The 26684-nt window shown below is 42.8% G+C and overlaps 2 protein-coding genes across 10 annotated transcripts in view; both read left to right on the top strand.

Annotated features, from left to right (window-relative positions):
- The window catches only part of fat1a (FAT atypical cadherin 1a), a 66850-nt gene extending 52287 nt beyond the window's left edge, over nt 1–14563 (top strand). For 3 of the 9 annotated variants that reach the window (XM_058640681.1, XM_058640684.1, XM_058640679.1), the window contains 17 exons: nt 377–763; nt 1254–1468; nt 2374–2511; nt 2712–2855; nt 4233–4430; nt 5139–5750; nt 6199–6421; nt 6503–6634; nt 6710–6867; nt 7528–7996; nt 8451–8604; nt 8695–8805; nt 8932–9575; nt 10142–10273; nt 11486–11545; nt 11957–11992; nt 12725–14563. In XM_058640681.1, the coding sequence (XP_058496664.1) occupies nt 377–763; nt 1254–1468; nt 2374–2511; nt 2712–2855; nt 4233–4430; nt 5139–5750; nt 6199–6421; nt 6503–6634; nt 6710–6867; nt 7528–7996; nt 8451–8604; nt 8695–8805; nt 8932–9575; nt 10142–10273; nt 11486–11545; nt 11957–11992; nt 12725–13404 (4493 nt within the window). In that variant the 3' untranslated portion in view covers nt 13405–14563. Of the gene's footprint in view, nt 1–376; nt 764–1253; nt 1469–2373; nt 2512–2711; nt 2856–4232; nt 4431–5138; nt 5751–6198; nt 6422–6502; nt 6635–6709; nt 6868–7527; nt 7997–8450; nt 8605–8694; nt 8806–8931; nt 9576–10141; nt 10274–10539; nt 10605–11485; nt 11546–11956; nt 11993–12724 lie in introns of those variants that run through there. The other 6 variants (XM_058640686.1, XM_058640685.1, XR_009241469.1 and 3 more) reach the window with 5 other exon arrangements.
- Nucleotides 14564–26127: 11564 nt separating this feature from the next.
- mtnr1aa (melatonin receptor 1A a) overlaps nt 26128–26684 on the top strand; it is a 40831-nt gene continuing 40274 nt past the window's right edge. Inside the window, exon 1 of the mRNA XM_058641329.1 lies at nt 26128–26617. Coding sequence (XP_058497312.1) covers nt 26434–26617 — 184 coding nt within the window. The 5' untranslated portion in view covers nt 26128–26433. The remainder of the gene's footprint in view (nt 26618–26684) is intronic.

Below are 26684 nucleotides of genomic sequence, written 5' to 3'. Positions count from 1 at the left end.
CATGGATGAGGAGGCTGCTTGAAAGATGAATGTTTCAGAATGAGAACAGAAGAGAGAAGTCCGAATCAATAAATCAATAAAATAGTCCATGTGCTTGTTTAACTGCTGTATTTGTGTTGGGGGTGGCCATAATTTTATTTCGGGCTTTGTTTGCTTAGATGGGGGTTGTAGGTTAAAGACATAGACCACATGGAACAGGAAGAAAGAATATATTGAATAGCCAACAGGGGCCGAATGCTTGTTGTAAAGGATAGACGATCATGTGTTGATCTTGAGCTTGTATTGTGAATTGTGACAAAACCTCAACATGGCATCAGTCAAATGCCGAGGTCACGCTACACAACAAATCTAAATTCTTCTTTTTCTTGAATTGCAGGTTTCAACGGCGACATCCTCTACTCGTTAGTCGATTCCGCCGACGGATATTTTTCAATCGACGAGCACACTGGCGTCGTGAGCCTGGAGCGTCTCCTGGACCGCGAGGTGCAATCGGTATACGAGCTCAAAGCCCGCGCGAGTGACCAGGGTTCGCCGCGTCTCTCCTCGCTGTGTCAGGTGGTGATCTCAGTCCTGGACATCAACGACAACCCACCGGTGTTTGAGCACCGGGAATACACAGCCACTGTATCGGAGGATGTGGCTGTGGGCACACAGGTGCTCAGAGTGCAGGCGACCAGCCGGGACATGGAGGCCACTGGAGAGATTTCTTACAGCATCATCAGTGGAAATGAGCATGGAATGTTCAGTGTGGACCCTCATACTGGTATGTCATTACATCATGTGGCTTCCTTTCATTTTGCTCTTAGCTTAGTGCTAACGCAGTATTACATATAGAATTTCAACACATTCTACTCCCCCATCATCACCACAGTTACTTACATGTGAAGTGAACTATCTAAGGCCATGTCTGCCATACCTCCATGAATGTTGTTGTTGAGTGATCGCAGTCTGCATTCCTGTCCCATCGTAGATCTTGGCATCATGCTAAAAGCCAGTGGGGATAGAAATTGCACCACCAGCTTGCAAAAATGCAGCTTAAACTTTCAAATGTTGTGTTTCAGACTGGAGTGTGATTATCTTTGTTTCAGTATTCAGTTGTTGTTTTTTTTCTTTAACATTAGTATTTCAAATAAAGAATCAGTGATGGATGGTGATATTACCTTCACATAAAAGTGCTCTGATACTGGTGTAAGTAATGTAACCTGTGAAGTCTCCTCTCCTTTTCTGAATTCCTTCGGTGTCTTTGTCCTCAGGTGACATCTTTGTGATCGACTCACTTGACTATGAGGTCTCCCATGAATACTACATCACCCTAGAAGCCACAGATGGGGGCTCCCCGCCGCTCAGTGACATGGCTACTGTGAACATCAACCTGACTGATGTCAACGACAACAGACCCGTCTTCAGCCAGGATGTCTACACGGCCGTCGTCAGTGAGGACACGGAACTGGGGAAGACCGTGATGGCGGTAAGAGTACGCGCGCTATCGTTGGCGACGTCTTAACTTTCCCTTTGCTCTGCCGACTTATTCACATTCTCGCGGCATTTGTTCATTTGCCGAATACAATATCGTACGCGTGCACCTGTGGCAAAACACCATCTGGTGGCAGAGCAGAATTAGGACCAGTGCCGTTCCTGCTCGCTGCATCTCTGTTGCCTTCCATTATGTGACACACATACTTACACAGATTTAATTAAAAGGCATTTGACTCATTAAGCCCCCTATCCAGTTCCAATAAGGCATTTTCTTCCTTTAGTATGTAAATTTTGACTCTAGCTATCCCTGTCCACCTCCGCTCACCTCCTTTCCAAAATAAAACCCCCCTTTATATGTGTCTGAATATAGATCATAAAATTGGATACCCGACATTGTTTCATACATGTAAATCCTCACTGTCTGCTGATTTCCCAAGGGAATCCTTTCAATATGTGTCACTTGGTGGGCTTTAAATGTTAATCTTCACCGGCGTATCACATCGTGGGATTTATTGATGAGTATGTCAGTCTGTCTGCCTGTCTGTCTGATCGTATCACAGATAAATACACTAATGGTTTTGGCCGCACACTAGTCCTTACAAAAATGTGTCATAGTGTGACACATTTTGACTCATTAATAAACAATTTATGAATTGATTCCAATTCATCATGCCCACTTCAGAATAGTAAAGAAAACAGACACAAACAAAAGCCTATAGAAATCCTTGCCAGATCATTGTAGTCGATATTTACATGTTCACATTTCGTTCACTCTTAGTGATCAGGACCTTTAATGCATTATTTGAATTAGATACACAAGCAAATGTATTACATTGCCGTTCAAAGCCACTATCAGAAGTTGTTGACTGATCATTGGTTTGACTGATGGATTCAAAGGTGATGGCTGAGGATCTTGACGGACCTTCCTATAATCACGTACGGTTCTACATCGTCGACGGAAACCAAGGCAGTCCTTTCACCATCGATCCGGTCAGAGGGGAGCTTAAAGTTGCTCGCCAGTTGGACAGAGAGAAGGTAAGAGAAACGGCAGATTCAATGCTGACTGTACACAGAAGACTTACATCCACCGTGGAACTAATTGCACTGCATGCAGAATCCAATCAGAGTCATGTCAGGCCTAATAGGAAAGCTTGTTTACCGATCTCTGCTGCATTATTGCCTAGAAAAGCAGCTTTGGGCTGTATGTTAATTCCTCCTCTTTCTCTTTCACTCAGACTTCGGGGTACACTCTGATGGTGGTGGCCTCAGACAACGGTGTGCCTCCTCTTTCCAGCAGTGCCATGATCAACATCGACATCTCAGATGTCAACGACAACCCGCCCCTTTTCTCCCAGGCGAACTACAGCCTCATCATCCAGGTGAGAAGGGACAGTGATCTGTGTGTGGAGGATGAGAACGAGGGAGATGGATTGGAAGAAAGAGAGGGGGAGGTGTTGGGAGGGGGATTGCAGTGGACACGGAGTGAGGGATTAACAAGGAGGAATAATGGGAGACTGTGCGACTAGAATGTCAAGAAGCAAGTAGGAGGATGGAGCAATAACAGAGGTGAGGAGACAGGAGAGAAAGGAAGAGGGTGGGGTAATTGAAAGACATAGGCTGCATCTTAAGTAGAACTGTAAGATAATGATTTATCTGAATCTTTGATAAGGGATGGATAACCGGAGTGAATTTGTAAAGATGAATGAGTATTTGCAATTGTGTCCTTGTTTGGGAAATCAAAGGAGAAAAGTAAAAGGGCCGTGGAGATAACAAGGGAAGGTCATTCATTTCCAATTTTGCCGTCTGTTAGGAAAACTCACAAACTCACAAAATCACAATAAAACAGAAGAAGAAAATATACACACATGCATGATCTGCACATGCCATACACACCACCGGCAGTGAATACCAGGAGAGTTACGAGTCATGACTTGAAAGAGTCAACAGAAGGGACAGATCTGAAGCTCGTTCCTGCACAGGAAAAACAAAACACACAGACTTTACTATGAAAGTGACATACGGTCCCTCTAAGCTGCCATTCATCAGAAGTTCAGACACGACGACGTGGACCAGATGCCCGACAAGGACGACACTGGCAAACGCCAGTGCACAAGTCATCTTTTAGCTCAATTCAAGTGAATATCTCATTTATGGAAGTAACTACAAGATGGCTTGTTTTGTGTTGATCGCCACAACATTTGAACGTTTGAGATCATGTCCAGTTTTTGTTGGAATACAGCATCAAAAAACATGACCAGACGCTAGCATTTCGTTAAAAGTTAAACTCATCCGCGTCATTGCAGCATTACACACACGTTCACACAGGGTGAATACATGCAAAACAATCCTGTCACACATCATTCACTCACAGACGTAATGGGCAGAACATACAAAACTCAGAGGATCGAACCACAATCTTACGGTTTGTGGATGACCCACTTTAGTCCCTATGCTCCGCCCCAGTGACTTTTAACATGTTCAACAGTAGTAACTCTTGGCGGCGTGAGTGACATGGAATCATCCTCTGGAGAGGATAGTAGTTGGATATAGATTGGTGTGAATATAACATTGACATCTGTTTCTGCAGTGATAGCAATGTTTGATGAAGACTCGTCACTGATGTCAGCAGTGTGCCGTGGCTTCAAATCAAAGCTGCTGGAAGAACGTTGTAGTCAAACATCACGGAGCTGAATAACATTATGGCAGCCACCCCCACTCACCACAGATATTAAACTCTTCCCAATGTATACCCACAGGAAAATCGACCAAAAGGCACAAGTGTTCTTCAGCTCACAGTAAGCGACCGGGATGCTTCCCACAACGGCCCACCTTTCGCCTTTGACATCGTGGATGGGAATGAGGGTGATGCGTTCCACATCAATCAGCAGGGAGCTCTAGTAGCTGTGGGGGCGCTGAACAAGAAAAGTAAAGAACACTACCTACTTCAAGCGCAGGTGAGTCACAGCGCTGAGGATAAAGCTGAGTTGAGAGGTTGTATTGATTTAGCTGTCAAGCCATAGCGATGTGATCTATTTGTCTTCTCTTTTTTCCCCCTTGTGGTACTTTTTTCTGTCACCCTTACTATCTCTTACACTGTAGCTTCTAAACCTAGTCAGTGTTGGCCTCTGCATGTTCACTCTTTAATCCCTGTAAATATGTTTTAAATGCATCTTTAAGACACGTTAACAACTGCATGTAAGACGCGGATTTTAAGTTGACAATAAAGCTGCTGCATCAGAGTACATCTCACACTAGAAGCATAAATAAAACACATTGGCGCCGAGTTGGCAGGATTAAATGTGTTGCTTGGTGTCGATGTGTCACCATTGCAGAAAAAAAAAACAGTGGGCAGATGGGACTTGAGATGTAAGTGTGAAATCTTATTATACACAAGATGCACACTCATTCTCAAGTCAGCGCCGTCTTTTACTTGCAGAACTGATGACAAGCCACGTTCAAGTTAAAGTGCATGTTCTGTGATGCTTTCAAGTCTGATGTAAATACACAGTGTGGAGAGGCTTTCTGCTGAGGACGTCCCCTCTGCAAAGGCTTGATTGCCCTCTGCTGTTGGAAAAGATAACTGAAAAAAAGAAAAAAAAAAAAGAAAATGGATTGCACATTATTTCTTCATGGATGTTTGTCCTTTTTCTTTCTCATATTAGGTGTCAGACAGCGGCAAACCTCCACTCCGCTCCACCGCCTTCATCAGCGTACGCATTATTGAGGAGAGCATTTACCCTCCTGCCATTCTTCCTCTGGACATTTTCATCTCCACAGCTGGTGATGAGTACTCAGGTGGTGTCCTGGGCAAGATCCACGCCACCGACCAGGACATCTACGACACGCTCACCTACAGCCTCGCCCCCTCTTCCTCCTCCTCCTCCTCCTCCTCATCCACAGACGAGAGTGGTGCTTTGTTTTCAGTTTCTGCCTCTGATGGCAAAGTGATCGCCCTTAGGCCACTAGATGTGGGTCATTACTCTCTCAACGTGACAGTGACAGACGGGCGCTTCACCACAGCTGCTGATGTCACCGTGCATGTTCGCCAAGTAGCTTCGCAGGCCCTAGACAACTCTATTGCTGTGCGCTTTGCAAATATTGCTCCCGAGGAGTTCATTGGAGACTACTGGCGCAATTTCCAGCGAGCGTTGAGGAACATTGCTGGTGTGAGAAGGAGTGAGGTACAGTTAGTGAGCCTGCAGCCATCAGGGCAAGGAGATCTGGACGTGCTGCTGACTCTGGAGAGATCTGGAAGCCCCTATCAGTCCCAGGAGGTAAGACTCATTTGTCTTAAACTGCTTAATAATTAGTTATTTAAGCATTTTATAATTGTAATTATTGTAAAAAATGATTATTTCAAACTGAAGTGTGCAACTTTTTTAAAACAAATTCTGTATCCGTCAGCTTATCTCAGATTGACGGGCATTTTTCTCTTTTTAAACACGCTCAACCATTAGTTATCAGCATAACTGCAGATTCATTTCCTGTTAATTACCTCTGGCAAAGAGGCTGTGGTTTTGGCCTTGCTTGTCTGTCCGTCTGAGAACTCAAATGGAAAGTACACACTTGGGTAACGTTTTTTTTTGGTTGTGATCTGAACGCACTAGTTTAGAATTGTTTAAAAACAATTGCTAACCTTGCAAAAGTGGTGAGTGGAGATTTGCACTTTTAATGCTTCCTCAGGCTAGCTCATTGATCAATATTGTGCTACTTTGTCCTCAGGTCGTGTTCCGTAAGCTGAACTCGTCTACAGCCGTCATTGAGGAGATGACAGGGGTTCGGATCATACGAGTGGTGCAGAAGCTGTGTGCGGGGCTGGACTGCCCTCTTCGCTTCTGCAATGAGGTCATCTCCCTGGATAAGTCCACCATGTCCACTTACAGCACAGCTCGCCTCAGCTTCGTCACCCCACGACACCAGAGAACTGCAACCTGCCAGTGTGATGGTACGCTGATTACACCTCATATATTTTCACATTTAATGTGTGTTTAGACTCAATTCTGAATGTTTGTTCTCTGGTGTTTAGGTGGCAAATGTCCTGTACTGAACAACCTGTGTGAGAACAACCCCTGTCCTGAGGGTATGGAGTGTGTGGCAGATCCTAGAGCCACCATGTACAGTTGTGTGTGTCCTGAGGGCAAAAAGAGCCAATGCTCTGGTAAGACCTCCTCCCTCTTTCATATCCTTGGCTTTTTTTTGTTTTTTTTAATACAATTCTTTCATTTCATATCAGATGGCCACTCGCTGACGTTCAGTGGCAGCGGCTATGTGAAGTATCATCTGATGGAGACTGAGAACAAGGAGCTGATGAAACTGTCTCTGAGGCTCAGGACCTTCTCCAGCCACGCTACTGTCATGTACGCCAAAGGAACAGACTACAGCATCCTTGAGGTGAGTGTGTGTGTGTGTACAAAACCAGTTGTGGTTATGACGGTCTATTGTGAACGTCTCTCTGCGTGTCTTTGTGTATTTATTTATGAATACAAATTTCCCTATTAGAATAGTTGACTAAACACACAATCAGCCTTCCCCCGAGAACAACCACCCACGTGTAAATTCAAACTATGCGGCTCAGACAGCCATTTTTAACCTTCTTTCACTTGAGGGACTATGGGAATGTGGTGGTGGGTTGACAAAATCACACACAAGAGCTATTTTGGTACTGGGAGGAAAGCAGTAAGCAGTTTTCCACAGATTCCTTTTAGAGTCTGTCTGGTACAGCAGTCTGCATGCCAGACTGTAGACCTGAAACCTGGCTGGCTCACAGGCTTTTTCTTCTGCTTATCAGACTTTATCTGATGCCATATAAGGCTTTTAAATCTAGAGTGTGTATGTTTATTTCAGAGGTGTGAATAGAAGGTATATGGTTGTATTAAGTTCCTGTTTTCATTTTCTTTGTGCCATGACTGATTTCTACCAGATAGTTAAGGGTTTGATTAAGAATGAATTTAACTTGTTAATATAAACAAATGCCTGTTACATTCAAACCGCTGTCCAGTGAAATGTTAATCAAGTCTGATCTACTGTGTTCTTACTGTGTTTTAAAAATAGATTGTGAACGGCCGCCTGCAGTACAAGTTTGACTGTGGCAGTGGCCCTGGCCTGGTGTCAGTCCACAGCGCTCAGGTTAACGACGGGGAGTGGCACACAGTTTCACTGGAAGTAGACGGTAACTACGCTAAGCTGGTATTGGACCGAGTGCATGCCGCCTCAGGCACGGCCCCGGGGACCCTGCGTACCCTCAACCTCGACAACAGCATTTACTTTGGCGGTCACGTACGCCAGCATGCCTCCTCCCGCCACGGTCGCAGCCTGCCCGTCACCAACGGGTTCCGTGGCTGCATGGAGGCCATCAGCCTGAATGGCCTGGAGCTGCCTCTCAACACCAAAGCCCACCGCGCCCACGCTGTGCTGGAGGACATCATGGATGTGGCCCCAGGCTGTGCACTTGCACCTGCTGAGAGTTGTTCCAGCAATCCCTGCACCAACGGAGGGAGCTGCACCTCGCTGCCTAATGGAGGTACATAATGTCCTGCTCAGCTCATTGCACTCAGATTTATCTTAAAGCTGCTTAACTTGAATTTCCAGTTTCTCATTTTGTACTCTGTACTGCTGTTCTGGAGGAGATTAAGAGACATTTTGAGTTCTAACTCCCCTTTATCACTGCCTCGAACTGAAAATCAGCAATAGTTTCTTTTCTGTGACTGTGTTCCTTGACTCATTCCTTTAGCATTAAAAACCAGAGGGCACAATCCCTCTCACATCCCCGGTGTTTTTCTAAAACATCTTCATGGTGTGAAAATAACAACAGCAAAGTCCAAACATCTGCCTCCCTGTTCTGAAATTACAGAAAATTGAAAGTCACTGTCTTTTTGATGTCCTCTGATCTCAATATATTCAATGACCTTAGATTGCTTTAACCAACACAGAAATGGACACATATTCAGAACACATATTCCTTTGTGATCCCGCAGGTTATTTCTGTAAGTGCCCCGCCTCATTCATGGGCACCCACTGTGAGGTTGGCATAAGCCCTTGCGCTTCCAACCCCTGCCTGTATGGAGGCACCTGTGTCCCTCGTGCTGATGACTTCTATTGCCAGTGCAGAGGGCAGTACTCTGGACAGAGGTATTACAAACGTATCCTGTCAAGGGAGAACATTTCACATTGTATTACACATCTCTTGAGGTTACTGACAAAAAGTTGTTTTGAATTCAGGTGCCAGTTGGGTCCATACTGCAGAGACAACCCCTGTAAAAACAGTGGGAAGTGTATTGACAGTCTGGACGGTCCAGTGTGTGAGTGCGAAGCAGGGTTCCAGGGCGACAGGTTCGTCAGTTTTCAGTTCAAATTTCTAAACTCAATGTGTGATTTAACATTTGCAACTTAAGTAGTTTGTAACAAGCAGTATTTCACCTTCCGAAATTGCTCATGTGAACCTCATATACTCTCCAGGTGCCTGAGTGACCTTGATGAGTGCATGAACAACCCTTGCACCAACGCCGGCCAGTGCCAGAACACATATGGCTCCTATAAGTGTAACTGCTCAGTGGGTTTCTCTGGGCAGATATGTGAACTCCGCACCGAGGTCCGCAATGAATTTGTCTCCACCTCTTGGAACATCGGCCTGGAGGAAGTGATTGGCATCGTGGTGTTCGTCGCAAGCATCTTCATCCTGGTCCTCCTCTTCATCATCATCCGCAAAAAGGCCTGTCGCCGCAAGTCAAAGACCGCCAACGACGACAAGCACCTGGGAGGTTCAGGCGTGCCCCACTCCTTCCTCCAGAGGCCGTACTTTGACGCCAAACTCAACAAGAACATCTACTCTGACATCCCGCCTCAGGTCCCCGTGCGGCCCATCTCCTACACTCCCAGCATTCCAAGTGACTCGCGGAACAACCTGGACAGGAACTCATTTGAGGGCTCGGCCATCCCAGAGCACCCAGAGTTCACCACCTTCAACCCAGACTCTGTGCACGGTCACCGCAAGACGGTGGCCGTGTGCAGCGTTGCACCCAATCTGCCGCCACCCCCTCCCTCCAACTCAGTCTCAGACAGCGACTCCATCCAGAAGCCGAACTGGGACTATGACTATGACAGTAAGTTTTGCTTCCGTGTTTTATTTCTCCCGTGTGTCACTGCTGGCCGACAGTTAGGAGGAAAAGACTTAGTTCCGCATAACCTTTTGTTCTGACCCTGCAATTCATTCATGCTTTTGTTGATGCACATATTTTAAGATAAGTGATCCCTGACACCGGAGGACAGTTCAGAATGATTGCTTTCCGCTGAACCATGTCGTGATAATACTTCATGAAATTCTAGGAAATATGCAGTTACCCTCCAGGAAACGGTAAATGGTAGGACATTCTTGAGAAATGATACACCCTGAAAATCAAGCACTGCCCGAGTGCATTTCCGAGAATGACTGTGGTTGTACTTCGGCTCATCTGTTACATTTAAATTCCAGTGCGGGACCTCTATTGCCCCCTGTGGACCTCTGAGTAATTACCACAACACTGCCGCTCTGATTTGATCTATTTTGTTTTTGCTGAACCATAAAATTGCCAAACAGAAGCTTCACACAATTCAAAGCAATAAGTCTGTAGCCGTGTTTATGAGCTCCAGGACATTTCATTTAACAATTAATCTGTGTTTCCTTTACCAGCTAAAGTGGTAGACTTAGACCCGTGCAAGAAGCCTGTGGAGGACAGTGCCTGTCACCCCTATAACACCAGGGGCAGCATGTCTGAGGTGCAGTCTCTCAGCTCCTTCCAGTCCGAGTCCTGCGATGACAACGGTAAGCTGCCATTCAGCGTGGCCACTCCATTCCCTCCTCTTGAATGAAGAACATTAATAACTGCATAGTTGTAAAGTACACGTAGACCTTGTCATTTTTGCATGTGGTGACTTACCACTGTTTTTTTTTTCTTCTTCTTTGTTCTGCACTTACCTCCTTCGATGAGAAATGTTGATTCCAACGCTAAAACTCCCGTCTTTGCATGCTCAGAATGGTTACTCTGGGTCACATGTTCTTCTCTCTTTCCTTTTGCTGCGGGGCTTCAGCTCCCATATGGATCAAATCAGTCCACAGGTCCAGAACAAGGTTTTAAATAGGGAGGCTCCAGCCTGTAAGTCCCCCCAGTCACTTGCCTGTACAGACGGAAGCAATCGACAACATGTACCGTGTAATTCTCCTGGGATTATAAACGAATACGTACAAATCAGCATTCAGACCCCGCTCTCCATTCAGCTGGTGTCACTGTTTGATGACTTACTCACACAGCAGTTATGTCCCGAAGGTCATTGGCTTGGACAGACATCTGTGTTTTTGTTTTTTGTTTTTTTTTTAATTTACAAACATGTTGTTATTTGTTTTGTGTGTTCTCTGTTCTGTTTCTTCATGCCATAGCCACAAACAGATGTTTAAAGGAAAACATTGCACGGGTATATACACACGTTTTCTTATGTTCCCCCCCATTTTCCTCTCCCGTGTTCTCATCTCCGTGCGTCATCACTGGTTATGCCATGATGTGGGGTTGTGCCGCTCATAAGTCATCAAATCCTGCACCAGCACCCTAAAAAAAAAACCCTAAAAGAACCCTAAAATGAATTAGAAATGTTCTGAACAGCTAATTGTTTACGTCCCTTTGTGGTAAATCTCCAGGGAATTTCACTGATTCTTCCATCTGTACCGTCAGTGGCACCTCGTAGCATCCAGTATGTTGTAGTTGTGTGTTGATATTATTGCACAACAAAAACAGACTTCCACCATTGTGTTGTGCCCAGCCATGAAAACCCCCGCACATTTAATGCCAATGTGAGAGAAAAAAAAGTGTCTGGCAACATGGAGAGCAGAGTTTGTCTGAAGTGTCTCTCGTCATATTCCCACCACCATGAAATCCACTCCGTGTTTTTATTTTCTTTTTTTTAATTATTATTATTCTTAGAGCATTTTGAACTAATGCTTGGTCTCTTCCACCCACTCTCCCCTCCCCTTACCTCTCACAAGCCTCCATAGTGACAGTAATCCACCTTGTCAACTGTGTTATTGACACGGTGGAAGGAGAAGGTACTCTTTTATTGCTTCCATCTGCCGGTAGTCTGTGTCCTTGGTGTTGGGATGTGAATTGTTGGTCGCAGAGCTGCCATTATCTTACACTGACGAACCCCCCAGTCCAACCTCGATGTGAGCCCTTACATATCAATCTGACAATTCAAAATTGTATTAAACAAGAAATTAAAGTGTCGCCCCTCAAGCCTCAACACTTTGTCAACCCATGAGTCAGTTTAAGAAAATGGCAAACCTTGCTTTTCATTAATTAACCCAGCCACTCTCTCTGTACCTTTATCTATCATTTTGTCTTTTTTTAGTGTTTCATCCCCCTCATTTCATGTGTGCCTCTCAGACCATTGTTCCCATCTCTCAGGTTCTAATGTGACTTGTTCTCTCTCTTTCTTCTCCTTCTTGCCTCATGTAAAGAGTCTTTTTTGGCTCATGATCTCAAGAACCCAAGAGGTGACTGTTTTATTCATCTTTGTTTGACTGACATACACTGGTGTTCCCCCGACTCCCACCCTCTAACTCTTAATCACTAACACCCCCAGAGCTTAATGACGTGCAGGTTATAGACCTCCTCAGTGAGCAAAAGCTGCCGCGACACTGAGCACTTTATGCAACAGTGGTCCCATAAGTCGTTACAGCTTCCTTCTGTAAGATTTATTATTACCCCCAAAACATTTGCATGCGTGCCTTTGGTGTGATGATAACATTAGGGGGGGAAAAAAGTGTTGTGTGACGACAATTTTGTTAAATAACTAACTGAAAATATTCACAATCATCTGTGCTTGTGGGTCTGTGTTAGTGCAGTTAAGATTGTTTGTAGAAATACTGGAATTTATTCTTTTACTTTTGTGTTTTGTATTTATATTTGAAGTGGTGAAGGGGAAGAATAGTGAAATAGTGAATCTCCAGTAGTCATAATATGTAGGTGATGCATAATAATGATAGATTTGATTTAAAGTCTCACGGTTAAGCTTTATAACAATAATGGGATGCGGAGGGCAACTCTCTGTCAAACTGAACATAGCTTTTATGACAATATAAATGATCCCAGACCTGTGGTGTTGGTGTGACATTGTGCTGTGTTCCTGTTGCATGGTGTGGGCCTTTAACATTAACATTATGACACTTGGTCAGCACCGATGACCAGATGTGACGCTGACGTCTGCTTTGTTTCTTCTCCAACAGGATATCACTGGGACACGTCTGATTGGATGCCAAGTGTTCAACTTCCTGGAATCCAGGAGTTTCCACAGTATGAGGTTGTGGAGTCGCCTGCCCCTCTGTACAGTGACCCGAGTGCCATTGACACCGACTACTATCCCGGCGGCTTCGACATTGAGAGCGATTTCCCTCCGCCGCCAGAGGATTTCACTGCCAATGACGACCTGCCGCCGCCGCCTCTGCCAGAGTATGCCGACCGCTGCGACACACTGGGGCCCCAGGGCAGAGACTTAGACCCAACCCCGTCTAGCCCAGGCGGCTCGGGCAGGGTCCGACAGCGCCCGGCCCTGCCCCAGCTCTACAGCCTTAACCAGTACCTGCCGCAGCACTCCTACCCAAGTGACGGCGGTGAAACCGAAGGCCAAGGGGCGACCTCCACCTCAGCCAACACCACCCCAGCGTCGACCCTGGGCACCGGTGGCTACAGAGGAGGCTACGCTTTGGGTTGTAGTCTGGACTTTGACTCTTCAGCTCTGGACAACATGTCCCTGTCTCTGTACACGTCCACAGCCTCTTGCTCGGACATGTCGGCGTGCTGCGAGGAGTCCGAGGTGATGATAAGCGACTACGAAAGCGGCGACGAGGGCCACTTTGAGCGGCTGGCCATCCCAGGGCTGGACTCCCAGCAGCACACTGAAGTCTGACACTGGATCCAAACAAAAGTGCCTGAAACCACAGCTACACCTTCTGGTAGCCCCCTCACACACGGAATGCGCACAGTATGTGGACACACTAAACACAACGCGTACGCATGCAGTGAATTGAGTGAAAACACACTGACGGCGAAGGCCAGTCGACTGAGAACATCTGAAGATATTACAGAAGAGACTCTGTAGCATGTTTGCATCTCCTCAGCCCAACTCCTGAGCCTCCCAGCTGGTGGTGCTGTTGCTTTAAGTGACTGTCATCTCACACAGGAAGTAGATTGTCTGAAGGATCATTTCAATGTACAAGAGAAAAACAAAAAAAAAACATCATGAAAAGAAAAAAAGAGTATTTCACCACAATATCTTTGTTTCTATGAATAAAAACCAAGCAAAATGTTTTTATACAAGTCCTCATTGTCATTGTAAATTTAAATGTACAGTTTTGATTTCAAAGTTTAATAGGTTTTGTAGATATTCTATGCTTTTATTTTCAAAACATAAAAAAGAAAGTTAAATGGTGTGACATTATCGGCCTTACTGTGCTTACATTCACAAAAAATAAATGAAATGTTAAAAAAAAAAAAAAAACAGAGAGAAGAGCGTGGCTTTCCCCGCACAGCGTACTCAGCGTAAAAGTTTATCGTCTCCTGCTCATTCACAAAAAAAAGAGAAGAAAAAAGGGTCTTCAGTGAACGACTGCATATTATTGTGTTTGTTGTTTTATTTTTTATGTTTGTTTGTAAATTTTGACTTTGGAACCTCTTTATTTTTCCACCAAGAAAATGGGACCCAATATATTTATAGTGCAGCGTTAATCCATGGACACGTGACTTTTTCAGGTGTCCATGTGTGTGAGCAATGCTATGGTCTTGTTTAAGGTTTTTATTGAATACTGCCACAAGCTCATGCTTTCCTACTGGCAATAAATTATTCCTAAAAAATATGGACGCTGTCTTTGTGTGCATTTATTTCCAAAATATGCTTATGACTAAACCCAAAGTGAGATACTAAGTAGTCATTTTATGGCAATAGTGCCACAGTGAGTCTTTATGGTACCGAATAAGTCAGAAATGTTTTTACAAGAGGGGATTTGTCATGTACTTTTCACAAATATGATCATGTTCTCTCTGATGTAACAGTAAACATGTTGACGATATGTTGTTGGTGTTTATTGCAATGGGAATTTAGATGAATCAAAAAATGTGCACGTACACATATGTATATACGTGTGTTAGACGGTTAGAAAAGATTCAGCAAAATGAACCTTAACTTGTAATATTTTTCTCATTTAATGGATCACTATGCAAATGTGTTGCCTCATAATTGAACACCCAACTTACGCACAGGTCCACTGTGTAAGATTTAGTGACATCTAATGGTGAGACGGCCCAATTGCAACAAAGGAAGGAGTCCTCTACTCACCCTTTCCTTTTCTAAGCACGTCAGGACCTACAGTGGCCTTCACATATGTTGTTCCTCTCCGTTTACATACCGTAAAGTCCATAAAAGTCTTGTTCTCAGGTTTTGAAAACCATACACAATAATCAATTATATATACATATATATACATATAGATATATAGATATATGTATATATCTATATATATAGTCTTCACTAAGTGATAGTCAGTGACTCAAACTGCCAGAGTCTGGCCCAACAAGTTCATTTTAACAAGTTAAAAGAATATGCTAAAAAAAAAAAAAAAGACCTAATACTTGATACCTAATAGTTTTTTTATTTCTGTACATGAAACGGCTCAAAAGTGGAAAAAAACCTGGAGAAAACCACACACACACTCACACGCGGGGAAACAGAAAGGCCTTCGTCAGGGCCGAGTCACAAACGCGGGTCTTTTTGCTGCAACAGTGCGAGCCACTATGTCACCACGTGGCCCAAAAGGTTTAATTGTGTTTTAACATCGAACAAATAGGACACCACGAGGCAGTGTGGAATAAAAAGATTGGCCCATACACACGTCACATCATTTTCGTATTGTTTCTGGGGTTTGTTTTTTTAAACAAACTTTTCAATTTATGTTAACTTTTCTTTCCAAAAAAATAATACAAAGTTAAGAGTTAAAGTCGTGAACTCTTCATCACATGGCCTTTGAGGAGCCTAACACTTTCATAGCACCTCCCTCCAGGTGTCTCTATCAATAAACCCTTGTTGTTTGACATGAGGCTGCTAAAATCAACACGACTCTGATACAGTACCTTCAGGCTCCGTCAGTCTGCACTCTGTCTCTCTTCACGTTCTGGCTCTCTGCTTTGTGCTGACCTGCTCATGATTCCACTCTGGATGGACGGTTCTTCCTCGAGGGCTCTGTTGAAAACGGAGTGACCCTTTGACCTTGTGTGAGAACAGAAGCTCTCATCTAAGGTGAGATGAATGTATTCACCAGTGTTCAAATCAACAGGGGAACAGTTTTGGGGATATGAAAAATGATGCATTTTATGAGAAACATGTCTCCGATGATCCAAGGAAGCGTTTTAATCATGGGTTTAAAAAGCAAGAGCATATGTTTGCTGTTTAATATGACAAAAAGGGCTCGAAGGTCTCTTGGGAGTCACCTACATTTTCAAATAGAAAACACGCAGCTGTGAGAAGCAAAAGAGCTGCAGACGCCACACATGAATAGTTTATTGTCTTGGAAGAACTTTTAACTGGCGGTTTTTACAAAGGTCCTTTATTATGCTTTATTATTACTCACATTATAGCTCTGCAGTTATAAATGTCACTAATAAACTATCACAGATTCTTATCTTACAAGCCCACAGTGCCACGTGTTGGTGTGCATGCATACTTCATGTCCTACCTCTGTGTTAGATGAGTATTTATATGTGTTATGACCTCAATAAAAGGATATTTTGTGACGTCACCCATTGGTTTGTGTTTTGAAGCCTCACGATTGGCATTTTGCTTTTTTTTTCATGCTTTTTTTTTTTATTCTTGTATTTTTTTTTGGTAGTTTTAATTATTTGGACCTTGAGTCTTTTAATAAACTGAACTGAAGCTGAGTTGTATTTGGTATTTTAGAAGAGTTTGATGAGTTCAGACTCAAACTACACATTTATCATTATTCCAAAAGTCCATTAGTGTTCAGGGTGGTAATGGAAAATTCTTCATCAGTTGATTTAACATTTTCAGAATCAGCACTCAGGGTTCAAACAGCCTTAACTCGAGCACTGGCGGATCATCAAACCGCCTCGGAATGCAACCACTCGTGCTGCGCCATGTCACGCTTGATGGATCCAATTAAGTGTGGAAATGGCACCAGGTGTTTAGCCACTAAATGAATTAAGACTTCCGCAGCAATGAATGCATTATTCATGTTACGTAATCACGAGAGAGGTTCTGTGGAAGTGGAGGTGTTGTGGTTGTTGGGTTTCAGCTGAGAGGCTGCAGTACACCATGTCGACCACAAGATGGCTGCATGTGGCTGCTGGTGGAAAGCAGAGGGAGGTTGGAATGGTTGGACAGTGACAGATGAAGTCATTCCCTCACATGATTTAAGTCAGAAAAGTGGGATTTCAAACACATTTAAAGGCAACCACCAAAAAAATGAAATAGATCTTCACAGGAGAGTCAGGTAACAGAGGATGGGGATTGAATGTTCTACCATGTGGGGGAGTGTCCAAATAGTCAAAGCAAGCATAGACAAGGCAACGGATACAGAATCCAAACATGTTCTGGTCTGTTTACATACTCACAGACATGATAAGGGTCAGATTAATTCAGCCTGTCAGCTTCTGCGATGTATTGCTTGATCTTTTCCTGCCAACATGGCGGTGTAAACAAACTGAGTCACGTGACATCCGGAGATCTTAAGATGACAGACGGATGGATGGATGGATGGATGGATGGATGGAGGGTCAGTGGGAGAGAGTTTTAGAGCTAAATCCAATTGTTTAGATTCCTGTGAACGGCTTGAGGAACAGATTTATGTCGGCAGGTGTTGGACCATGTCATTTTGTTTTAGGCAGTGCAGACACCAACGGGATCGGAGACTCAGTAAAATCCAGAGCTTATGTTGACAGCAGGATTACTGTTTGCACAATTCAAACCTGTGCTCTTCTGACAATTATGCAAATACTGAACACCTCAAATATCCACGACAAGTTTCTCAGAGAGTTGTAGGAGGTGAGTAAGTGCTTAAGTGTTGCTGTTACCCCTCAATATCGAGAGAAAAGTCTGAAATTAACCATCATCATCAACCCACCACTTATGAGATAGAACAAAGACACTTGTTCATGTTCACTTCAGCGCTTCAGTTACTTCAGCAGCTTGATTTTAGGAGGGAGGAGGACTCACTCATAGATTTGTTGTTGTATTTTCAGTGTTTTTCTCCTTCTTTCTCTCTCTTGTATTTATGTTGTTTGTACTTCATCACTAATAGTATACAGCCAGCGAAGGACATTTTGTTTAACTCTTATTTTTGCACGTCAGTGACCCTGATTTAGATGAATCTGGCCCCGCGCTGCTTCACTACTGAAGTTTACCTGCGTTTAACTGCAGCCAAGTGAGACATTAACATCAAAATGTTCAATGTTCAAAGCAACAGTTTAAGCTTCAGTTACGTAACCTGGAAAACAGCCGTCTTGCGTTTTGACGTGTCTGCGCAGGACAATCACAGGCGCTACTTTTAACTATTTAAAATGAGTCGTGACACATAAACACCAGATTTTGCGTGTTACGTTTGAAATTTGAACAGTAATAAGACATATTTAAACATTAACCACAGCTCTGTTCAGTTCAGTGCAGCTGGAAGTGAGCAAGCTGAATGGAACGCAGCCAAGATTAATGACCTCCATCAATGAGGTTATGTTTTTGTTTTTTTTCATCCTTGTTTGTCTGTTTGTGAGCAGCATAACTCAGACAGACGAGGATAGACTGGGATGAAATGTTAAGTAAGTTAGAATTCGACTACACAACCAGATTCAGGTTTTTAGTTTTTTTAAAGCACTATGGTTTAAAGTAATGCTATTCCATATATGACATGATTTATGTATGTTATCTATGATGATGACCATATAATTAGGTTGGGTCCTAAAAGATGTACCTTTAAAAAAAAAAAAAAATGATGTATGATGTCATTTCATGGTGACTTAATGTCACTTATCATGAGGAATCATTTTGTGAGCTGAGAAATCTGGTCTAAAAAATGTATTTTTCGACCATTCTTGTGTTGACCTTTAACTTTGATCAGATCATCTGGAGATTAACACACACACACACACACGCGCTGGTGTTGTGTTCTTTGTGGGGCCACGGTAGCTGAGTTCAACTCCCAGCTCTGGTAGTCTACATGCCAATGTGTCCTTGGGCAAGACAGCGTGTGAATGGGTATGAAAGGGGAGTACAGCACATAGATGCACGCACTGTGTGAATGGGTGAAGCAGCTTTTTCATCAAGACTAGAGAAAGTGGTATAAATAAATAAATAAATACAGACCATTTACCATTTACTCATAATCATGCTTATAACGCCTCACCCTTAACCTTAACCCTAAACCTAAATCTTCATCATCAAAAGGCCCATTAAAGTTGTTTGGACCAGGCAGAATGTCCTCACAAGGTCAAACTGTCCTCACAAGGTCAAACTGTCCTCACAAGGTCAAACTGTCCTCACAAGGTCAAACTGTCCTCACAAAGGGGGGAGGAAGGACAACAAAGGTGACTGTGCTGTCTGTATGTGTGTATAAATGGGGGGGTGTATGCGTGGATGTAAGTATGTATTTTTTTATGCACTACATGCATCGCATGTACAGTATGGTTTATCTTTATCTATTTATTATGTTTTTATGTCATGGTCCTGTTTTCCAAAACAAATTTGTCCAAAAGTGTCCAATTTACCTAATCCCCACATTGCATGTTGTTGGACTGTGGGAGGAAGCCGGAGAACCCGGAGAGAACCCACGCACACACGGGGAGAACATGAAACTCCATGCAGAAAGGCCCTTGTTCCAACCGGGGCTTGAACCCGAGTCTTCTCGCTGCAAGGCGAGAGTGCTAACCACTACACCACCGTGTGACCCGGTCTAAAATATGTACTCAAGTTAAAGTAAAAAAGTAGCTTGTTTAATATGTACTCAGAGTAAAAGTTACTTTCTAAAAGTTATTTCTTGTGTCGTGCAAAAAAGACGAGGGGACACAAATGTCACATGTTTTTAATTAAAGGCAAATGTTACGTGCCAGGGTGCCGTGTGCTTCCCAGTCTGCTTGTTCCACAGGTGCCTCCAATTCAGCAATCAAGCTGTGGACATGAAAAGCTGTGGGATGGTGCTCTCTCCCTTTCTTTGGGGCCATGATGATAGCCTGTGAGCTTGTGAGCATTGGAGTGGTGTGTGTTCTCCATTCAACCTTTTTCTTACGTTGTTAGCAACAGTACGTGTGATACTTTCTCCAGTGGAGAAAGGGTCTGTTTTTACTTTGGTGGTTTAAGTTTGGTTTGATCTGGCTGCTTAAGTTAGTGGTGTCTTTCCCTCTCTTGTAGGCCCATCAGCTACTTTTGGAGCTGCTCGCTTGTAAGTTTAAATTATGCTTATTCATTGTAAATAAACTTTTTTTTTTACATTCCGGTTGTCTCTGCCTTTCTTCTTTTAACATATGCTGAGGTTTTGTTTGACATTGTTACTCCCCTCATCCCCTGGACTCTACGGGGACGTACAGCAGACATTTACCTTTAAACTTTACACTAGTTCTTGTTTGTACCCATGTGTTGAAATGCACTTATTGTAAGTCGCTTTGGATAAAAGCGTCTGCTAAAATGACATGTAATGTAAATTTTTACAATTGTAAAAATGCTGACAAAATACATGGGTCAAAGGTCTCAAATTCTTTAGCTTTCTCACTCACTCACTCACTCAAGGACCTTAATTAAAAACAATTCACCTGTCATCATTCACTGTCAAAGTTTGCAATACATTTTGCTTTACTCAGTAACGGATGTGATTTAAAACCTAGTGAAGTACAGTACGTCCAAAGGAACATTCTTAAGTAAAATTACAAAAACCTAGTCGATTACAGTAACGAGTAAATGTAATTCATTACTTTCCACCTCTGGATTTAACTCTGGGGATCTTCTCACTGGATGAAGTAACACAAATCAGTCACTGTGAACATGCAGAGACAAACTTCCTGATTTCCCCACACACACACACACACACACACACACATCCACAACTCCGTCTGCCATTTGTAACACTGCTCATTTCCCCCCTGAAGCAAAACAGTCACACTTGTAAAACAAAAGATATTTGCTCTGCATACATGTGCTCGATTCATGCACTGGGGCAAACAAAAAAAACAATTTACTTTGAAAGCAGTGTAATCCAGAGCTTTTGACAGGAAGATTAGTTTCCCATCAATGCTGCCTCCAGCTATAATTTAAAGTCTCCACACAACGCGTGTACTAATATATCACAAACACTGCGGAAAGTCGGGAAATACGCCATTATAAATCAATGTGACACTGTGGCGTTAATGTGGAAGAAAACTGCGACAAAGTGAAATGAATGTATGTCAACACTCAGTTTAACTCTGTGGGGAGGTTAATGAATCAAACACACAGAAAAAGGAAGACGGAAATCATTCGTCCGGCCCTGTTCATGTCCACTAATCAGGTGCTGGATTGTTTTGTGTCAGTGCTTCATCACAAGCTGTGAGAAAAGTGTGTGCATGAGAGAGGCACGCACATGCATGCAGAGACCACTGACCCCAATAATCCTCTTTCTCCCAGCATTCACATCTCTTTCCTGGGTGGAGCGCCGCTGTTGTCATGGCAACCTACCCAGTGGTGGAAGAGGTGGAGGAGGAGGAGGGAATAACAGGAGATAAAAGCAAACACTCTTGTTTCTCTGTGGGATGTAGTGATGACCAGTGAAGCGGCAGAGACGTGCTGGGGCCGTGTCGAGACCGCACTCATTACATTACTCCTCTCGTTTTCATTTTGCTGACAGCTCTCAAATGACAGGTGTGTGTGTGTGTGTGATGTGTACTTGTATTTATATCTTTGAGGTACAAAAAAACATGAAAACCTATCTTTGTGAGGACCTTGTGGTGACATTGTTTCAAGGTGAAGACTTGGTTTGAGGGTGAGGTTGAGAATGTGGTTTTTTGTTAGATTAAGGGTTAAGGTCAGACACTTAGCTGTGATGGTTAAGGGCTAAGGAATGTGTGTGTGTGTGTGTGCGGCAGTGTCCAAGGGGAGAACCCTACCACCTTCATCATGGGTGTACCTGCCCTTTGCCTCCCCCACACACAGCACCTCTCTCCCCCTCTCACCCTTCCTCTTTCCAGCCTCCTCCCACGCTGCACTACACTGTTAACCTGTTTCACTGTAAACCCTCCCTCCATCTTTTTCTCTGTCCTTTTTCACATAAAGTAAAAAAAAAGGGTAATTTTTCTAAAGACGATAATGTTCAGCGTCATTTACATTCGCCTTAAATTTGACGCTGCCTCATAATGTGCATCCGTCTCCTGTTCTACTGCTGCTGCTCCTGCTCCTCACTCCGATGTGACAGTGTGTGGTCTTCACGTTCAAAACAAACACAAAATGTCTCATTTTCTGTCCGATGCCTTTTCTTTTCTCGCCTCGGGGCTTGTTCACATATTCTTTGCTCGTCTCTACAACTGAAATGACTGAACTATAAATTATCCATCAGATTAAATCCTCACAGTGTGAAACAATAATAAAGGGTTTCGCTGTTTGCTCCATGCAGACGTCTGTGTCTCAGTCAGGGTCATCTTCAGTCTGTATGTATGTATGTATGTATGCAAGTATGTTATCACATGAGACAGAAAATGACTGAACAGATTCAGATTTGTCCTTTATTCACTCTGCCTTTCTAACTGCTGTCATTATTTATAATCAGTCCCTGCTGCTTCCTTCCTCTCTCTCCTGTAGTGATATGGAAGGTGGTGATCCCTAATGTGTGTGTGTGTGTGGGAAGAGACATTTTTGCATGAATGCAGTTCACAAAAAAAATATTATTATTATAATGAGATGTTTGTATTTGATGATAAATGAAGACAAAGCACGTGGTTTTTATGAGTGAAGGTTTCGGGACACTGTCACTGAATAACCTCTGCTGTGAGGGACAGTGAAGGGACACGGGCGACAGCCTCATCAGCGTAAAATCGGGGCTTTGTCATCTAATTAAACTGCACTGGCAAATCAGGTGAAACAAGAAAGAGTCGGGGAATGGACATTATGTGAAGACATTTGGGACAAGGGCCCCAATTATGTTAACTTCTCTTCCCTGAATGCGAGACATTGTCTTCAGTTTAGGGTTTTGCACCGGTTACACTATTCAACGTTATATACAATCTTTACAGATGTGTCACCAATATGTGGGAAAGGTGAACAGGCTGATGCAGATTTACTGCATAGCTATGCATTATAACCTAGATTATATAGAGTTCTGGAGTCCTTTTTTCACCAGTTTTCAATTTAGAAACAAATGTCTGTCTGGTCTCTGGCAACGTGAGCATGGTCTGTACTGAACTGTGCAGGGATATTGAGTTTCTTGTTATATCCAGTCTATTGTTTTTACTTGTTTCCAAGTTGAAACTGTCCCAAAAATATTCTGCTCATTTTTTATGAGTGGAGATTCTTGGAGAGGATTGGCTACGTCGTTAACGACAGACGAGAGGACATTGAAAGGACTTGGAAACCACTCATTTCATTTCTGGATGGACCGGTCAGCTGAGACGACTTCAGGCTCCTCCACCTTGTATCCAAAGCACTTCATGGGCTCGGACCAAGCTACATCGCCAACTCCCTTGTTAGCTATGTACCACAAAGAACACTGTGATTGTCCGCTGCTGGTTTCTTGGAGGTTCCCCACTACAGTTGAAACACACTACCCTTAGATATCAGGGAAGCCAGCTCATTCACTATTGTAAATATTCATTCATTTAAATAATAATAAAAAACATTTGAAACAAATCAGGTGAAAAAAACACCCGTTTTGCTTTTTAAATTATTATCATTTTTACTCCAAAGTGGTGACATTTATCACGCAACAACAAAATGATGGTCTTGAATACTAAGACTGCTATGTACATATATGGTGTTAGTCTTTACACACACACACACAATTTGACCAGTGAAAAGTAATGATTAATGTAAATGCAAGGATTAAGAAATCAATAAGTTATCATAAAGACAGTGGGTCTGTCAGTTTATGCTTGCTCCTCTCAGGGCATTGACTGACCTGCATTACTAGTTCATAAAGAAATGAATGCCTGCACTTATTCCCCCCATACTGAAATAATGAATTTGCCTGCCTTGATAATAGCCCATAACCAGTGCAATTATGTTTTTCCTTATCAGTTCATCTGGTTATTTCTCAATTACACAGGGGGGAGGGGGGGTTTCCTTGTGTGAAATTTCGTCTTTCAGATGGATAAAAATAACATTTCTTGACAATCCCTTAATTATCAGAGAGCAACTGTATGTTGTGATGTAAAGATTCTGTAGTGACAGGTGCAGCGTGGCTGAGGTTGTGATTGACTGACGGTCTGTCACTTTTGAAAAACAAATTATGATTAACATCATTTTATCTTTTCTTGTTGTTTTCTTTTTCACACAAATCCCAAACCAATGGTTTTTCTTTGTTGTTATGAAAAAGTGTCATTTTCGGAGACGGCTCATGAATGGGCAACAAAAGCTGTGTGTGTGTGTGTGTGTGTGTGTGTGTGTACCTGGTATTCCTTATGTTGTGGGGACCTAAATCTGTTTACACAGTCACATTATGGGGACTTGTTTTCCTTATGGGGACACAAATCAACTCAATTATGTAGTCATAATATAAATGACTACATTTTAAGGTGTTTTAAAAATGTTTTAACCCTTAGTGCTCATGCGACACCCATATGAATAATACAAAATAATAATACAAAACTCCTTTTAGGGACATCCTGGGGGTGTGTGTGTTTATAGGTCACATATTCAGGCTTTAGAAAATGAAAAAACAATTTTTTTATCTTCTTATGTGTTGTTGAGTCAAAGTTATGATTCATTTTATATTCCATTTTTAAAGTTAAAGTTAAAGTTTAATTTTATTAATCCCCTTAGGGAAAGTATTCCTCTGCATTTTGACCCATCTGCATTTTGACCCATCTGACCCATTAGTAGTGATATAAAGTAGCAATAATTGTGCAGAAGTCACAAAAAGACAGATAGTTTTTCTTGACTTTTTGTTCATAAAAATTAGCCATGTGACCTTCGAACTTTTACATATTTTCCAAAATTTCACCAATTCAATCCGATTTTAAACATTTTGAGTACTTTTTGCTCAGGTGTGTTTATATAGTTGGTGAAAATTATAGAGATGTTTCATCAGATTGTCTAGGTTGACACTCTATGTTGTACGTTCTTATAGCCTCTCTATGTACTGTATGTTTAAACATAATAAAGTAAAAAGCAGCCAAAATGCTCTGTGTTCTAAGGGTTAATGTTGGGTTAAGGTTAGGGTTAGGGTTAGGGCACTAGTAACTATGGTTAAGGTTAGAGTAAGTCTCCATGAAATGCATGTAAGTCAATGCAATGTCCTCTGAAGTCATGGAAACCGATGTATGTATGTGTGTGTATGTATGTGTGTGTTTGTTTAGGGGAGGAGGGGAGGTGACCCATTTACTGTGAACATCATTCATGAACAATATGAACAATAACACCATGGAAATAGAAACTCCTGCCTCTATTGTCAGGCACACAAACACAAGTTCTAGTATATAACAACAATAATAATAATTATTATTATAACAACAACAACAACAACAACAATAATAATAATAATAATAATAATAATAATAATGATAATAATAATAAATGATCTAGTATAATCTAATAATCTACATGACATGATTATAACATGGGGGCAGGGATTGCTGGTTGTGGAGGGCTTTGTGGGTCAGGAGAGGGATTTTAACTGAATGCTTTGTTGGACTGGGAGCCAGTGAGTGGGTGAGGGTAAAATCAATTCACTGGATATAACAAGATGTGTTGTATTTTATTGAGGATCTATTGCCACACAGGATTCTTCTGCAGTAGGTTATCCAAACAAAACACCAAAAACATGATATCCAGAGGTCAACGAGCATTATACTCCTAAACAATCTCAAGATGGGAAAACAACAGCTCTCATAATTCTCCAAATAAAGATGCCCCCATACATATTGCTCATATGTACATTTGGAGGTGCTTCATTTTTCCAAAAGACAATAATAATAATAATATGTTTCTCAGCAAAATATCATACATTTTAGATTAGATTTTTGTTGTAATTTAACACAGACAGGAGTTACAACCAAATTATATTTATATATATAAATGTAATGCTGAATTATTAAAGGGATAAACTAAAACAAAAGTGTTTCTTTTTTCTTGGTCACAATGCCAAAACATGCTCCTTCCTCTGTTTAACACTCTGGAGAATGCTGTTGTTTTGGTGTTTTAAAGAAACGCACATAAACATGAATGATTCTTTAAAGAAATAAACATGAATGGGCTGAAATAAATCAAAGTGGGACAGCGGTGGAGCCATGAATGAACGCGCAGCTGGTTAATGGGGAAAGAAGTGGGACACTCTTCTCCAGCCGGCTGAGCTGCGCTTCCTGCTCTTGGCCACTAGGCGTCAGCGTTTTCATCCTGAAACCAAACCAAAACAAACCAAACCTGGACTGTTTGGATCACGTGCGGGGAAGGTTTGAAGTTGCGGCTTCATGTCACACATGCGTACCGATAAAGTGAATGGCACACGGGTGTACGAGTGACAGCAGAGTGGGGAGACGACTACCAGAGCTGACCCACGGCAGCTTGGAGGGAGGGAGAAGAAAGAAGAAGAGAAGGAGGAGAAGAAGAAGAGGAAGAAGAAGAAAGAGCGGGGAGCGCGTGGAGGATGGAGATGATTTCCGCGGACGGTTGTAGTTGTTTCCCACCACCAGGCGTTAGGACGCTCCGGGAGTGACGGCGCTTTGAATTTTGGCTCAGTTTTTCAAACTTCCAGCGACTGTAACGTGTACAATGGTTACAAATGGGTCCGAACTGAACAGCTCCTCCACTCACTCCACTGACTCAGTGCTCAGCCGCCCGCCGTGGGTCACCACTACTCTGGGCTGCTTCCTCATCTTCACCATCGTCGTCGACATCCTGGGAAACCTGCTGGTCATCTTCTCCGTGTACCGCAACAAGAAGCTCAGGAACGCAGGTGAGTGGACTCACGAGGACGAGTTTCCACAGAGTAACAATGTTCTAAAGTGACAACAGCAACTTTG

This window comes from Solea solea, chromosome 10, assembly GCF_958295425.1.
Source record: "Solea solea chromosome 10, fSolSol10.1, whole genome shotgun sequence".
Lineage (NCBI taxonomy): Eukaryota > Metazoa > Chordata > Actinopteri > Pleuronectiformes > Soleidae > Solea > Solea solea.
The sequence above is the reverse complement of the archived record's forward strand: the minus strand, read 5'-3'. Positions and strand labels throughout refer to the sequence as shown.